General features: G+C 37.3%; 1 protein-coding gene across 1 annotated transcript in view; it reads right to left on the bottom strand.

Annotated features, from left to right (window-relative positions):
- Positions 1-11,329: 11,329 nt before the first annotated feature.
- Nmd3 (60S ribosomal export protein NMD3) overlaps positions 11,330-17,249 on the bottom strand; it is a 63,344-nt gene continuing 57,424 nt past the window's right edge. The window contains exons 9-10 of the mRNA XM_068356932.1: positions 16,748-16,924; positions 11,330-11,722 (exon numbers count right to left, since the gene is read on the bottom strand). Coding sequence (XP_068213033.1) covers positions 11,518-11,722; positions 16,748-16,924 — 382 coding nt within the window. The 3' untranslated portion in view covers positions 11,330-11,517. The remainder of the gene's footprint in view (positions 11,723-16,747; positions 16,925-17,249) is intronic.

Raw genomic sequence — 17,249 nt, 5'->3', positions numbered from 1 at the left:
AGGACCCCATAACTCTAGTGGTATTATTATTATTATTATTATTATTATTATTATTATTATTATTATTATTATTATTATTATTATTATTATTATTATTATTATTACAACCATAGTTCGAAAAGATATACCTGAAAGATTGCAGTAAAGATTCTTGACGGGAAAATGATAAGGTGGAAGAAAGCACTGATAGTAAAGAAAATTAATGAAAAATCTATAGCAGTCTAACTGTCCTGCGGGAACAACAGAAAACAGAGATTGAAGAAAAAGTAAGACAACGGACTATATATGTGGACCCAAGCTATGCAGTATGGCGAGTGATAAAGTGAATAACACCAATAGAAAAAATATAACGTGGACAAAGATTGCTGAAATTGAATCATTGGTATTTGTAGATTATATTATGTTTCCCAAAGGAATGAAAGGAGTAGAATGTACTGCAAATAATTGTCCTAGCTTGGAGGTCTTAAATAAATTCACAATCTGCCAATCCCAACACATCTGGTGTATTAGTAGTTAATAAAACAAAGAAAATTATATTAAAACAAAGTGGAGAATGGGCCTGTAGGTATAGTTAAGGAATATAAGTACCTGAGATGATAGTGCACTGAGAAAGGAAGCAAAGAATTGAGATTCAATAAAAGAAACAAAAAAGCCAAAAAAGTGTGGAGACATGAGAAAAGTAGGACAAATCACATTAGATGTAAGAAAATATACGAAACAATAGTTGTACTAACAATATTTGCTAACATAAAGGCCTGAAGTGAAAAAAGGTAAAGATATGAAACAACTCGAAAACCTCCAATACAGGATAATAAGAAATATGTATGAACAAGCCGCAAGTATTCCACATTGGGCGTCCTTGTAGAAACAGGAATGAGGCCAGTTTCTTGCAGAATAGAATATATATAAAATAATAATTTTATTCCTTAACATCATAAACTCTGATGAAAAGATGTTAATAAGAAAGGTAACTGAGGATCAATTGAAGAACCCACATGGAAAGTGCTGGAGTAGAAGCATTGAAGAAATTTGTTGTAAATATGGAATAGGGATAAAAGTGATAAGTTTGGGGAAAAGGACCTTGATAAATAAGAAAACAATTGTGGAAAAGATAGAGGAAACTATTGAAGAAAAGAAGAAAGGGTGAAAAATGAGATTCACAGAAGGAAATGGCCCACAGCCTTATGTCAGAGCAATGGATGTGGATAAGTAATCCTTGTAATGAAGTCAAGGTTAAATCTTTTCAAGCTAAACGCAAATTTCAGTGGAAAATACATAGATGATGCGTGTAACCTATGCAGAAAAGATAACACAGAAAATTTATTTCCTTACCCAAAATTAAGGCAGTTTATGGAACAAAATATAAGCGTAGGTATGATGCTAAATCCTAGTAATCAAGTAAGGCATCCGGCAATGCAACTGAAAGAATTCAAAAATACCCAACTTATCACAACAGGTTACCAAACCTGATAACAAGATACTATTTCAATTGATTTCAAGGTAAAACGGGTTAAAATTGAAAATTTGGATTTTAATTAAAAGTGTTTTTTATGGTACAGGTAAACAAAATCTCGATTAAGTAAAGGACTGTAATAAAGTTGAAGCTTAGTAGTTTTGCCCCTATTTTGCGGAGTGACCAGTCAGGAACTCTAAATGCTACACAACTATTTTAAAAGATATCGTATAATTAAAACAAAGATAATATAAAAATATTAAAACATAGAAACTTTTTCTTATATCTAGTGCCATTACTAAAGTATTAATTCTAAGATTTAAATTTCTATCAGCAATAGTGTGGGTTCCAGGTTCCTCGTTGCCCTCTTACACTAACAGAACAGCTTACATATTTTTAATTCTAGGACCTTTCCAATATACCGGGCAACCTCATTAGTAGGGGTTTCTGAATTCCCTATTTCTATGTTAATAATTCTATAAATTTCCTTAACTCATTACAGTTAAAAATATGCTCAGTAGTATCCTCTTCCTCCCTACACAACACACTAACCCTATCATTATCATTTCTATTTCTATAATTTTCTTTTAATTCTAGCATATTTAACCTTGTTTTCACAACTACTAGTGTCAAATTTAATCTCATTTTCCACTTTACTTTTTTATTTCTTTTTAGAGTTCTTGCTATTTATACTTTCTTACTTCTATTTTAATATCATATTTATTGCATATTTCTATGATACTTTTTCCCCAACATTCCCCATATGGTTCTCTTATTTGATCTTCCACTATCTCCTTAACTAGCCGTTTGTCATCTGATGTTATGATATTGTGCTGTAGCATCCCTTTTTTTATACTCTATTCTATTTTCAACAGGCCATATTCCTGTTTCAGCTATTAGCCCCCTCTATAGCAACCTGTTCAAACATTCCTTTCATAATTTTGTAATGTATACTCTCTAGTTCTTTCATTTTTTATCACACCACATGTCTCAATATTTGCAAACATTGTAGGTACTACTACTGTCTCATACAGCTTTATTCTCACTAGAAATGCAAAATCTCCCACTCTGTTACTCTCTCCATACTTCTTAACTTCCTGTACCATGTATTCTATTTTAGCCTATGCTGAGACTATGGTTTCCTTTATCCGAGTACTATTCTCCTAAGTATTTATATTCAACAGTTTCTACCGTTCCATTTCTACAGACTCCATTCACCTTTTTAACTTCTTTTTTGTCTAATTACTAACACCGCAGACTTCTGTGGGTTTGTGCTAAACGTAAATTTCTTTAGTTCTTCCAAACTGCGCCAGTTGCCAATGGCTCTTTCTACTTTGTATCGATTGCTGCAAGGGAACATTATATCATCTACATAAATTAAGGCTTCTGTTCAAACGTTTCTAATCAGGGCTATCGTCTTCTCACCTATTGAATTAACTTTGTCCGTGACTATTGAAAATAACTTTAGTCCAAATACTGTTCTCTGTTTTACATTTCCTTCTATCATAACCCTTTTACCCCCAAAAGACGTACTGGTACGTTTCACAAAACCCATTCCCTTTACCCTCATGGACGTACCGGTACGTCCTTGCAAAAAAAATGCTATAAAAATTTTTTTTAATATTTTTGATATTTTGAAAAAATTCAGGCATTTTCCAAGACAATGAGACCAACTTGACCTCTCTATGACAAAAATTAAGGCTGTTAGAGCAATAAAAAAAAAATATACAGCAAAATGTGGTGGGAAAAAAATATCCCCCTGGGGGTTAAGGGTTGGACATTTCCAAATAGCCTGGGGGTAAAAGGGATAACTTCCTCTGTACAGTATATCCAATGGGGCTATTGATAATTGCATTAGCTTTCTCATTTAATTTATATATCTTCGCATCATCTTTCCCTACCATCACACTTAGTTCTTTGATACATTCTTTCAAACATAGTTTATCAAAACACATGAGGGTATCCCCAAACCATACATATGTTGAGGTTCCCAAGTAATGATTATAGTCTATTACAGCATTCGGTGTGATAAGGTGATCTGCTGTAGATCTACCGCTCCCTTCGTGCAACATTAAGGGGGAAGCGTTATAAGTTGGAAAAACTTGGCAAATTTTCAGAGATGATAAATGAAGTATATAAGATTGATATTTTCAATGCCTTCAAAAATATCCTTTATTATTACTTTTATGGCCATATTTCAAAATGACCACCTTCAGAATTGTAATTCAACACTATTAACAGAATTTACAGACAAATGTACTTACTATCTTATGGACAATTTTTATCATTTGTCAAATAAAAATGGCTGAAATGTTGTATTTTCAAATAATGGCAAGCGATTATCTGCAAAGAAAGCTTTTGAAATGTTTTTGAAAAAAAAAAAAAAATGTTAAAGCATTTTTAATTTTTGGAGCTTTGCCGTCAATGCCGTGTAAAATTCTCTTTGATGAAAACTACTCAGCTTTCACATTTATAGTAAACAATGCTTGCTACCACCAACAGGTCAACAATGATAAACTACAATGCCAGCCAAGAAATGGAGGACAGAGTCAGGAGGGGAATGAATGCAATAAAAGGAGACTTGTCAAAGAGGCAGGCGCAAAACTTATCCGCAGCCAGTAGTAGCTGGATTTTCTGTTCAGCAACCACAAGAGCACTTATTACATATGCAACAAAATGTGCTGAAAAATCACTAAGATAAATGGCAACCACTGTGAGACTGATTTCTTACCAGTATTTCAACACGTGATTTGGTTGCTCTGGAGGCCAAATGTCATTTTATATGTTCGAAAAAATATAGAAACAGATATTGATCCTATTGCAAACAAAGCAATTGTGATGATACTGTTGACATCAACATGGCAAAGGCCAGAGCTTTGGTTGACACGGTAAATAAAATAGAAAGTGGATCAGGAGTCACGGCACACATACATTCCAGTTGAATGACCTTTACAAAGTTTGCGTAAATAGGCTGCAAGAACTTCGTGTCACATACACCGAATAGTCTGGTATATTCTTTACAGATTCTCCTCTGTCCTCATACACCTGTCAACACTAAGATTACCAAAACATTCTTCTTCACCCAAGGGGTTAATCATTGCACTGCAATTGTTCAGTGGCTATTTTCCTCTTGATAAGGGTAGAAGAGACCCTTTATCTATGGTAAGCAGCTCTTCTAGGAGAAGAACACTCTAACCAATCAAACCATTGTTCTTTAGTCTTGGGTAGTGCCATAGCCTCTGTACCATAGTCTTCCACTGTCTTGGGTTAGAGTTCTCTTGCTTGAGGGTACACTCAGGAACACTATTCTATCTAGTTTCTCTTCCTCTTGTTTTGTTAAAGTTTTTATAATTTATATAGAAAATGTTTATTTCAATGATGTTACTGTTCTAAGAATATTTTAATTTTCCTTGTTTCCTTTCCTCACTGGGCTAATTTCCCTGTTGGGGCCCCCGGGCTTATAGCATCCTGCTTCTCGTGCATGCTTGCTCCTTTTTATTGAATGTTGGACAATAATTTTGTTTGTTTTAATCATTTGTAATAATTTTTCAGACTAAGTAAATACATGAAGAAATAAAATACAAATTCAAACAGTACATACCTATCATTGATAGCCACATATCACATAGTTTATATCAATTAATTATTATATACTGTAGATTAAAATTTGCAACAAAACTTTTAAATTTCTGTTACAATAGGCCAATAAGACCAAAACAATTTAGAAATGACAATGGAATCAAGGAAACAAAGTGCAGTGTGGTCATATTTTGATGATACTGAAGAGACACTTAACAAAGCGTTGTGTCAAATATGTGGCGAGAAGGTTAATCATGGCAGAGAAAGCAGTAATATATTCAAGCATTTAGTAAAATAAGCATCAGGAGGAATTTGCAAGTTTGTAAGACAAACTTAAGAAAGAGGCCCCTGCCGTTCAACTTCTAAGTACTTCTAGGAAAAGTCAGCCCTCAGTCTTGAGAATTGTTTAAAGCAATCTGAAATATCCAAGTTAGTTTAACCTACATATCCTTATTATCTTTATTTGGCATGAGAGTAACTGAAAACTTAGCTTTCAATTAATATTTTTCCATTACTAGTTGTAAAAATTAACAAATATTCAGATGATATTTGTTTCTTGCTTTCACTCAACAAATTTTCTATTGATTATCCTTAATTAAGGAGCATTAATATACACAGTTCTAACAATTTATCCAATGAAAAGAACTAATCATTCTATAGAACTTGTGAACAGATGAATTGCCCAAAGCAAAGGAAATAACGAAAAACTTTTGAAGATAACAATCAATTTACAACCTCTTACAATTGTGTAAGACCAAGGCATTCAAAATTTTGTGTGTGAGCTTGATCCAAGATATGTTGTCACAGGAGAGGAAGTAAAGTTAGGTAAACTAAAGAAAACAAACAATAACGAGATGAATGCAGGCATAAAACCATTCCTTTGCGACCTCGAAGCTCTAAATTGTTTAATCTGCATTAGCAAAGTGTTGTGGCGGATGCCACCTATGTTTTGCAGATCTGACATATTGCTGAATCACATCCTTTTCCCACAGGGCTGGAGATGGAGAGGAGGCAGCGGCGGAAGTGTAAACCGTTCAAGAATGGGGACACTCACCCCTTCCTCAACCCATGTGGACACCCAAGGTACCCCATCCAGATTTGTGCAACATATAAGGAAGTATGGCCCAGAGTCAGTCAGTTAGAGATCCCTAGTACCGTCCTGCCGTCAGAGGCCGATCCTGGTCTTATCGATATTTATTACAGTATTTGTATAATGTAGATTATTCAGTAACTTTCTGAAACCCCGCTGTGTCCCTCTCCGTTGCCAGACCCTAGAACTTTGTAACTTTGATGTACCATTAAGGAGCAATTAGAAGACTTTGTATTTTTTAATTCAACTTTGTAATTTGTAACTTTAACATTTTCAAGGAAATTCAACGCTACCCTAACTGATTAGCTATGTGCTCAATAATCTTGTGAATTACTTTTTGTTAAATACATGAACTGTTTGAAAAGATACAGAATAACAGCAAATGAGGCAGTTAAAACATATCTGTTAGCTGCTAACACTACTGAATTACTCTAAAAACCAATTCGAGGACATCGTTAGAAAGGGAAGCTTACAGTATATTTCTGTAACAAGTCATTCTATGGATAATAACGGGAGCATAATTTTACAAGTTTTAGAAACTACACTTTTTCTTAGTGAGTATACTGCAAACTTAATTGAAACTAGAATTAAAACCATTGTTGATAACTCGCAAATATCAAACAAAGTGTTTGCTATTGTGTCTATTAATGCTGCAAATTTGGTAGCTACGGTATGTCTGATGGGCAATAAATATAAGCATATTCCATGTTTCATACATACCGGTATTCTTAATTTACTTGTAAAGGATTCCTTAAAAGCTTCTAGTGAAACCTTAGTGGCTTTATTGCAAAATTTTAGCTCAATTGTCACCTTTTTCCATCACAGCACTAAGGCTTCAGATAACTTTAAGGATAAAAAACAACTAAATTTTACCAGAACATAAATTAATTCAGTGTTGAAGCTAGGTAGAATTCAGAGTGTTTAATGAAATTTCTACCAACACAAGCGACCCACGAAGATTTGAAGTGGGAGGAGGAGGAGCATGCCTCGAGATAGTTCTCCTATGCCTAGGATCCATGGATCAGCTGGAACTTCCAACAGATCCAGACACCGTGAGAGGGATAGTAATAGGTCGAGAAGAGACTACTGGTGGAAACTGGGTTTCACAACCTCAATGAATCATGGCATGTCCTTTGCTTACCAAGGGACAACTGCAGATTATCTAAGGGGGGAGTACTCGCGCTAGTCACGAGAAATGGCTTTTCTTAGCAAGCATACCAAGATCGCACATCCTGGGAGAAAAGCGACCAGATCAGTTGGAGCTTACCAGATTACATCACCTGCACATGGTTGGCAAGTGCGCTATGATGTGCATGACTCCATTGCCTTAGCAGAGATTGGTAGTTCGCGAGCCAAAGATCCTCGAAGCAGCAACAGACATAAATAAATTATATCATCTCCTGAATGGTATAATGGGAAATGTAAAAGAAAAGAAGCTACCTGATGGATACAGTGACCAGGAACTAGCAAATAATTTTCTAGTACTCTTAAAAAACAAAATTGAAAATATAATCAGGTAATTTGTAAATACTCATCAGATTAATGATACACCATGTACACAGACATAATTAATAAGATTTAACAACATAACGCAAGATGACATCACCAGAATTATCAAGAACAAAAAGAAAAAAAAAATGCACAAACGATCCTATGTCAATATCTGAAGTAATTGGAGAAACTTTTCTCATACAGCCGAAATAATAATGAGATTAGCAAATGCAAGAATTGATGAATGTAAGTTTCCTAAATCTGAGAAAATGGCTATACTGTAGTCACACCAGTTCTGAAAAATGCACTGGACTACCAGGAATTAAGCTCATATACAGTAGACCTATTTCGAATCTATCCTTTGTTTCAAAAGTGCATGAATATGTAATTCTTGAACAACTAGTCAGTCACTTGGAAGTAATAGAAGCTTTGCCTGACAACCAATCTGCTTACAGAAAACTATACTCTACGGAAACAACCATCTGCTCTGTTGTAAATGATATGCTGGAAATGATGGATGAAAATAAATGTGGTATTTTAATATTGCTCGATCTCAGTGCTGCTTTTGATACAGTTGTGCATGAACTGCTACTAAATGATCCATGGTCCATCGGCGTTGAATATCAAGCCTTCAAATACGTAAAAGACTACTTAGTTGGTAGAAATTACTGTGTACAAATTGGAAACTCTTTTTCATCATATGAACCCTTAAACAGAGTGGTACCCCAGGTACTTGGCCCAATCTTATTCTGCATCTATACTATTGGTCTATCGAAAATACTACAAAGGCATGACGTGAAGTTCAAACTATTTGCGGATGACACACAATTTTACTTATCCATAAATGATATAGATGACACTACTGAAACTCTAAACGAAATCATTGATAGTGTTAAAGAATGGATGACATTTAAACAACTAAAATTAAATGAGAACAAAACTGAATTCTTGGTGGTGGGTAAGAGAAACAGTGCGAGAAACTTGGGTGATATTCAAATGAACATAAATAATGACTCAGTGCCGATACCTGGTAAAGTTCGAGATCTAGGTGTATTTCTTGACTGTAACCCGACTCTAAATGCCCAAATAAATAATGTAATAAAAACTGCTGGTTATCATCTGAGAAATTTTGTTTATAAAAAAGGACCTGGACAAAAATTCTGTAGAGACACTTGTGATAAACTGTGTTATTACCAGGATTGACTACTGCAACTCTATCTATTACAATTTACCAAAAGTGTAACTTAAGAAATTACAAAACATAATAAACAGAGGAGCAAGACTGATAAAAGGTGTCCCACCTAGAGAAAGGATCACCCCGATACTAATTGATTTACACTGGCTGCTGATTAAAGAGAGGATTGAATTTAAAAGATGTACAATAACCCACCAAGTTATCAGAACCGGTCGTCCAAAATACTTAAGAGAATTGCTACATATTGCGCAACCAACAAACCGTGTCGACACGAGAAGAGTTACAGATGGCTTCAAACTGTTGTAACCTAGATATATGTCTACTTTAGGCTCTAGAGCCTTTAAATATGCAGCCCCAAGACTATATAATAAGCTCCCATGAAACATTTGTCTGATTGAAGACATTAGGGCTTTCAGGAAGAAACTGAAGACTTTCTTATTTAAACAGTCTTACAACAGTGACGATTTAATGGTAAACAAACAATACGTGATGTGAAACGTTAAATACTCTGAACGAACAAGGTAAAATGATAGCGGAGGTCCTGTAGAGAGTGGGGTTCTCCTGCTGTATGGGACTGGAAAAGCAGCCATCAAAGTAAAGTAAGGTAAAGTAAAGCAATGTGAAGTAGCGTGAGGGAACTCACAAGAGAACCTGCAGAGGTTTGTGAGTAGCCTTGAACATGCTCGGATAGGGACGAGCAAGGCAAACGTGGCTTATTCTTGAAAGCAAGCTGCCTTCACTTGTGAACGTTAGAACTCGCTAGTATTCCCACAGAGGCAGGGCCTGGAGGAAACCACACTCGCAAGACTTGCTGAGATTTGTGATGCCTTAGAGGCATGCTGGGAAGGGGCTGTGACTATAGGACATTGATGGGTACAATTACCAGAGAGCTACAAATACTATAGCTGGAGCGAGGTACTGTATTGACGAATCAAATAACCTCTTCAGAGGCAATCAAGGGGGAGACCACTCAAGTGAAGAACGGCTAGCAATTCCAGGGAAAACCTACATACAGTAATACCTCGGTATTCAACCATAATTTGCTCCAAAAAGATGGTCAAATACTGAATCATTACTTCCCATTACAAATAATGTAGATATGAATAATTTGCTAGTAGCATGACATACTAGCACAAAGTGATGCAGTTACAGTATGTAGCTTTTACACAAACATTGCTGGTAAATAGAAACATGAAACTCAATAAAAATAGATACATTAGAAGTCAATTTAACAAAAGAAAACTTACCTCTTTGGTTGTGATATGAGACGGCGCAAGTGGATGGCGGTGTGAGGAGGAAAGGAGGAGTTATTGCCAGGAGGGGGAATCCCCTTCCATATAAATGTTTGGTAATTGAGGTTCGGGGGTTTCTTCTCTACTTTGTTGCTTTAGGGCAAGTTTTTCTTCAATTAAAAACCCATCCAATATTAGTTACTTTTGCCTTTTTTGCAGAAATTTACAGTAATGCGACATAACATTGTCGTTGAAAAGGTTTACAGTCCTATTGGTTACTACGGTATCAGGATGGGTTTTTTTTCAACTAAAGCTTGAACTCCCCCCTACTTTGCACACATTTCTTTAATAATTGAACTCAGGATATCCTCCTCCCTTTCCTCCTTCCCAGAAGACATATCCTCAACCAAAATCTTTTGATGTTCATTTTAAAGGTATTCCAACTCTTCTGTATTAAGTTCGGTACTGTGGTTTTCCAACAGCTCATCAACATGGTCATTATCGACCTTCAAGCCCATGCTTTATCCCAAGGAAATTCTAATGACCCTATATTGGAGATCATAGTTCCAAAATACTTGAATCATTCTAGGTTATTATTCCTTTCTCCTTCCAATGATATTTCACCTTCTATTGCATACTCCGTTCTCATCCTCTGTCTTTCTTCCATTTTTCTTGAGCCCCACTTTGTGTGATATTTCATGCCTTCTAGTAAGCAAGCATTGCAAATCCTGTGGTGTTCTGTTAATAAGGACAGTATCATCAGCATACTCTAGGTCCGCTAATTTCCTATCACCAATACAGTCCAATCCTTCTCCATATTCTCTAACTGTTCTATGCATTGCAAAATCCATGAGGAGGATAAGCAACCTAGTTTACAACACATTCCCTTGGAGTACTCCGCTGTTCACTGGAAATTCATTTGATAGGAGTCCACTAACATTATCTTTACACTTGCTATGCTCATGAACTGAATGAAATTTTCATATTTAAGAGGAATTCCATAATTATGCAGGCCTCTCCACAAAATAGGCCGGTGCACATTATCATAGGCTTTTTCATAGTCCACAAATGTCATCAAAAGTGGATTCCTATATTCTACACATTGTTGTAAAATGTCTCAAAATGAAAATTTGGTCAGTAGAACTTCTACCTTTTCGAAATCCTGCTTGTTCATCTCTCAACTACTTATATACTGTACTGTATTTCCTATTCCCGTAAATCAACTCCTCATCTCTATTTAAGCACTAGGCCCTATACTGTACAATGGACAGGAATTTTAAAATTTCAAGCACATTGCAAATATTTATTTTGTACAAAAGAATTTTGTACTTTATGTAACGAATGTAATTTACTGTATGCAAACTTTGAAATACTACAAAGCTAAAATTCCTTTGATACATAAAAAAATAACAACTCTCACACGCAACTAGTAAACATTACATATATTTCTTCATAACAAAAGACGACTCTTAGTCAGTTACTCAGATGCTTTCTTTTCCTCTTTCACATCTGGATCATCTACGTTTAAATCCTTCAACATTTCTTCCAAGCCAATCTTTGGTAGCTCTTCAGTTTCACTTTCATAGTCTGAAGCAGGTATTTCCCCATCCTTTTGGTAGATGTTGAATTTTGCTCGATACTGTGGATCCTCCTCTAAATCTTCTAGGAAGTCTGTGTAATCACTGAAAGCAAAAATATCCCAATTGAAATTTAATACATAACATCACATAAATATCTTCAAGGATTATATTCAACTCTATGCTGTAATACGGACAATTGAACAAGGAGTTAAAAATGACATCCTAACCGTTAAAAATTTTCTTTGGATTACATCAAGGATCATGTAAAATATTATATTACTGTGAGCAGAAATAAAAATACTGGAATTTTAATCAAATTTATTTCTATACTACCTGGCTTTGCCCTAAAAATTCCAACATTTAAAAAAGTAATTTTTATTTTTCCTAGCCATTCAAACCAAAGTCCTTTAACTAGGGAATTACTTCAGCCCAAGCTGGATACGATAATTAGAATGAATAACGGGTAGTTATCCACCTGTAGAGGGAGCAGGGCAAAGCCCCACCTCTCTCTCAGCTTGTTCTCTATTCAGTTTCTTTTATACTTTGACCTATGACTTACAGTATAGGGGTGAAGTGAGGAGGGAAGTTATATTAAAGGACTTGGGTTTGTATGGCTAGGAAAAATGCAAATTACTTTCAACATTTTTTTATTTCTTCCTTAGCGACATACAAACTTTCTTCCTTCAATTAGGGAGACTCACTGCTTGGAAGGTTATAAGTCCATTTGGAACCACCTGGAGGGTTCTGTAATTTCTCTGAAAGTGTTCAAGGCTTGATCTGGAGACAAGCAAAGCAAAGACACTATCACCCCCTTCTGTTTATCATAGGGATGATAAACTGTCATGTCCTGGGATTTAAAATAACTGTACTGTAGCAAATAAAAGAAAACCTCCCCTAAAGGGACTTGTCTGTAAGAATCCAACACCAGGCATATGAGTAATGGGTTGGTATTAGATGCGAGCTGGGGGATGGAGAGATATACTTCTTTCGGTTACAAATTGTAGAATGGTGCTCTGAAATGTAACTTATCAGCTTGCAAGGCCTTGACTGCCGGCCCCATGAGAGGGGCAGAGGAATGAAGGAGAGGAGCCAGTTACACAGTACTACTGTAACTCATTTCTGACTTATGTAAAAACATTACCATAAAGATGCAACCTGTCCTATGAGGGAGCTGGGCTTGCTACACAACGGCTTGAGCAGCTACCACAGGTCCAAGTATAAAGTTGTCAAGGGACTTGTGAATACATTAATGACAGTAGAAGCCCCTAAATGTGGTCTACCTCTACCAGACACTTACCTTCAAAACTTGGCCCAGTGACAGGTTTCTTTTGTAAGCAAAAGTTAGGGGTAATATCTCTGATTTCATGAGTTATGGTTCTGGCTGGGATCTCGTCAGCTGAGGTGTAAGCTCTCCAAATCGTCTCATGAAGCCAGAAAGAGACTGTGTTCCTTGACGCCTCTCCCTTGGACCTGCCAATGCTAGTGAAGAGTCTCCTAGACTCTGGCCTGAGGTGTCATGTTCTCTTCCGATAGTAACACAGATTTTCTGAAGGACACGAGGTTTCCATCACCATCCGATGCCTCCTAGAGAGAGGGGATGGAAAAGGACTCAGACCTGGGGTCATACCCTGCTGGATTTCGAGTCATGGCCATGAAGCCCAGGGCAACACATAATATGACAAGGTGTCGCAGTTTCTCAGCATATTAGAAATCGTCTAGACTGTCCTCAACCAAGGAGAGTGGAAAACCTATAGAAGTTTTTAGGTTTCATAAATTACCATTGTGAATTTATTTCCAATCTCCCAGAAGGCAGCACCACCATTTACACTGACCAGAAAGGAAGTAAAGAATGTCTGGGAGTGATCAGTGGCAGGACACATTCAATTCAAGAAATTAAAGTGTATCATGACCTCAACAACAGCACTGGCCTTCCCAAACACCTGAGACCCTTCCATGTTAGATCCTGATGCTTTGAACATTGTGTTGAGGGCATGTTTGTACCAGGTTCATGATATCAAGGAATAAACTGACGTCTTACTTCTCTGTACTGCTATCCCCTGCAACACAAGTATTGCACAATGGGCAAAGAATGCAGACAATCATGCTGTTCACAAGGCACTATCTTCTAGGTAGCAAGTTCAAAATCAGGATGGGCCATCACTTTGGCCTGGCTATGTGGATTCAAGGACTATTCAGATCAACTAGGTAGATGGCTAGAGTTGTCCCAATATCATCTGGCCATCCACCATCAATCAGGATGACAACACAATGCCTACTGACTCATAACAGAAAAGGAATGATGATGCTACGAGGCTTGAAAACAACCATCCCAATTACTCTGTGGAGATTGAAACTACTGTCAGTGCTTCCACAATCAAGGGGCTTGTTTTGAGGAGGATGTTGACGTGAGATCGAGAAGCCCTCTGAAAGAGCATCGAACATTAAGAGCAGTGCCATGGCCGCACAAACTGAAAGAGGAACACTATGGTATTCAGGGAGAGACGCAGGAGCCTCAAGTCATCGCTAGCCCGACAACAACAGCTCCAGGAGTGTATCAGATCCCTGAACACCAACTGGACAGAAATGACCATAACTGCCCAGTCTGCTGGATGTACCAAAGTACATTAGGAAGCTAGTGAAAGAGCACCACCTCCCTACTGGTTCCATGGGGATGCAGCTTGTTTCTGGTGGCAAAGATGGTTCCCTACCACAGTGGAAAAGGACCGTCGTCGTCGTCGGCGCCCACTCGTGTCCGAGTATTGGGTTCTGTCGTTAGCCATCAGCCTCCTATCAGAAGAAGGGTGGAGGAAACGACAGAATGCCAGTAGCTGGGTATATTGTTTTGGGTGGTCGTGGCTTTGCAACGGCCACGCACACACACTTGGCCCACATCGTTTTCACCGCAGCTCAAGACATATGAGACAGGCGGCTTCTCCGATGTCAGTTGCATCGGGCTGACGGGGTCTTGTTATGTCAAGGCCCGCCTTGTTGCCTGCCCGATAGGCATTGCCCTCTTCCGCCGGCGCTGGGAAGCTCCGCCATTGGGGTCTTGTGTGGTTTGGTTTGGTTTGATTTTGGAGTTTTCCTTCTCCTAGCCTTTGCCTATCTGAAATAAAGGAAAAGGCCTATAGGGGTCCAGTCTTGGTCTGGTCTCTCAGAACTGGCCTTAGCGGTATGGTTGAGCTTGCCAGGGTGGATAAACTACCCCACCGCCATTGCCCAGCCCATCATTGAGACACTCAAGCCCCTCTACTGCAGCAAAGTGCTGGACCATCAGCACTGTAGAAACCCTGGCCCATGAGAGCTTCATGACTAGAATATGTAGCAAGTAAAGAAGATATCTGATCATCTGTAAATACTGATGTAATCGACTGAGGATGCTGGACGAGGGGAACTGTCCTAGGCAAAGTAAACGCTGGAAAGGCAAACCAGTAGTAATAATGGTACTTCTTGAGATCCGCAAAAGTGAACATTAAAAATGAAGCCAGGACAGAAGGATTTTTAATAGCATCCCCCGAGGTTATTGCCTCCCATAACCGAGTGTATTTCTTTCGTAGTATTTCCACCTTGTCCTTATTCTTAAATTCTTCAATTGTATTGGTATTAATGAGTGTTCCAGGTGCACTGCATGACCATGTTGATGATGCCTGTTGGTTCCCATCCAGTGCATCATATTCGACACTCAAACGAGTAGGGAGCCCTTGAGCATCAGAGTTAGCATATATGGGACAGTCTTTCTGTGGCTACTAAAGAAGGGTATTTGAGGTGGATAGTTTCCATGAAGACATTATTGACCCCTGTAGCGGTGATACTGGAGTGGGGGTTGAACAAACTGCCTAAGGCATTTCAGACCAATGGATGGTTGTCCTCAGACAGTAGTGGTAGCCAGTGGAACACTACTATGTAGGCAATGCTGTTGGACATTGCACAAGTCAGTCATGCATTTGATGTTGCACAAGTGGTTGGACAGCCATGCATTATGCAGCACCTGGTCTTTTGGAAGAATAGCAAGAAAGGTTTTTAGTAATGGAAAGCAGCCCTAGAAAGAAAGGATTGAAGATGAATATTTGAAAGACAGAGCTAATGTTTAGTAGTATAAAAGGACATGAAGTAAACATTCGAGTAGAAGATGGTACAGTGCTGAAATAGAACAATGCATTCAATTACTTGGGATAAATAATAACAAAGAAGGTCAGTACTGAGAAAGCAATGAGACAGTGAAAGAAGCAGGGCAAAAACGGAGAGAAGTATCTAATGTTGTTTTAGACAAAAAAAAAAAAAAAAAAGGCCATTAAGACTCAAAATGAAGATCTATAAAACAGTTATCAGATTCTATACTATTATAGGGGGCAGAAACTAGGGCACTTGAAGAAAACAGTGGTACTGTTGGGAAGAACTTACATGAGTATAGTAGAATGGATTGCTGGAATATCACTACTCAAAAGTAGGTAGAGTCAAGATGCAAGATGAATATGTATCATATGGAATGTAACAGATAAGGCTATGGAAGCTTGTCTGAGACTGATTGATTGATTTAGAGTTTTCTGGCATCCAGACAATTGCTTGTCTGAGATACTACGGCCATGTAATAAGAAGGAAGTGGAACCAACCAAGAGAGCTAAGAATATGTCAGTGTTGGGGAGGATGAGTTTGGGGCTTCAGCAGATGGAGAAAGTCGACTCAAGTGGTTGACCCAGCTATACAGTGGGATTAATATGATTGAAATTAACCCTCTTACCCCCAAAGGACGTACTGGTACGTTTCACAAAAGCCATCCCTTTACCCCCATGGATATACCGGTACGTCCTTGCAAAAAAAATGCTTTAAATTTTTTTTTTCATATTTTTGATAATTTTCTGAGAAAATTCAGGCATTTTCCAAGAGAATGAGACCAACCTGACCTCTCTATGACAAAAATTAAGGCTGTTAGAGCAATTTAAAAAAAATATACTGCAAAATGTGCTGGGAAAAAAATAACCCCCTGGGGATTAAGGGTTGGAAATTTCCAAATAGCCTGGGGGTAAAAGGGTTAAATAATGTATAAAACTGATAAATTAGTTTTAAAAGAAATATTCAACAATATACGATATCAACAGAAATAATAATATTCCCAAAATTATAACATACTTGTTTTGACTTCCGACGTCATCGTCAACACCAAGATGTTTAAGTTTCCAACGACGGCGTTTGTTCCTTGTTGATTTATCAGCATACACTTTCTTTACAAGAACAACATCAGGCATCTCATCTTCCTTCATTTTGTCAATGTTGTCATCGTTGACATTAGACAAACGAAGATCAAATCTGAATAAGAAGGAACAAGTTAACAACCTTAAAAACCCCTCAATTTGTATATGGATAACTCTTAGTCTTCCCCCATATCTTATTTTAAAAGTAATCTGCTCTCTCAAGAACATATTAAACTATAGCTAAAAATGAAATAGTAGTCAGATTGTGACAAAACTTTAACATACAAAATAGAAAAAAAATATTCAGTTGTTCATGCATTTTTACTGTTCACCTCAGGCAAAGTTTATTCTTCATACCCTCATTTTTTCCTCAATTTGATTATCGTTATTTCATTTCTTATTCCATTTTATTTTGTATTTTCCTCTATATTCTATCTCTA

Source organism: Palaemon carinicauda, chromosome 33 (genome assembly GCF_036898095.1).
Source record: "Palaemon carinicauda isolate YSFRI2023 chromosome 33, ASM3689809v2, whole genome shotgun sequence".
NCBI lineage: Eukaryota > Metazoa > Arthropoda > Malacostraca > Decapoda > Palaemonidae > Palaemon > Palaemon carinicauda.
Note: the sequence above shows the minus strand (reverse complement) of the source record. Positions and strands in the feature narration are given on the sequence as shown.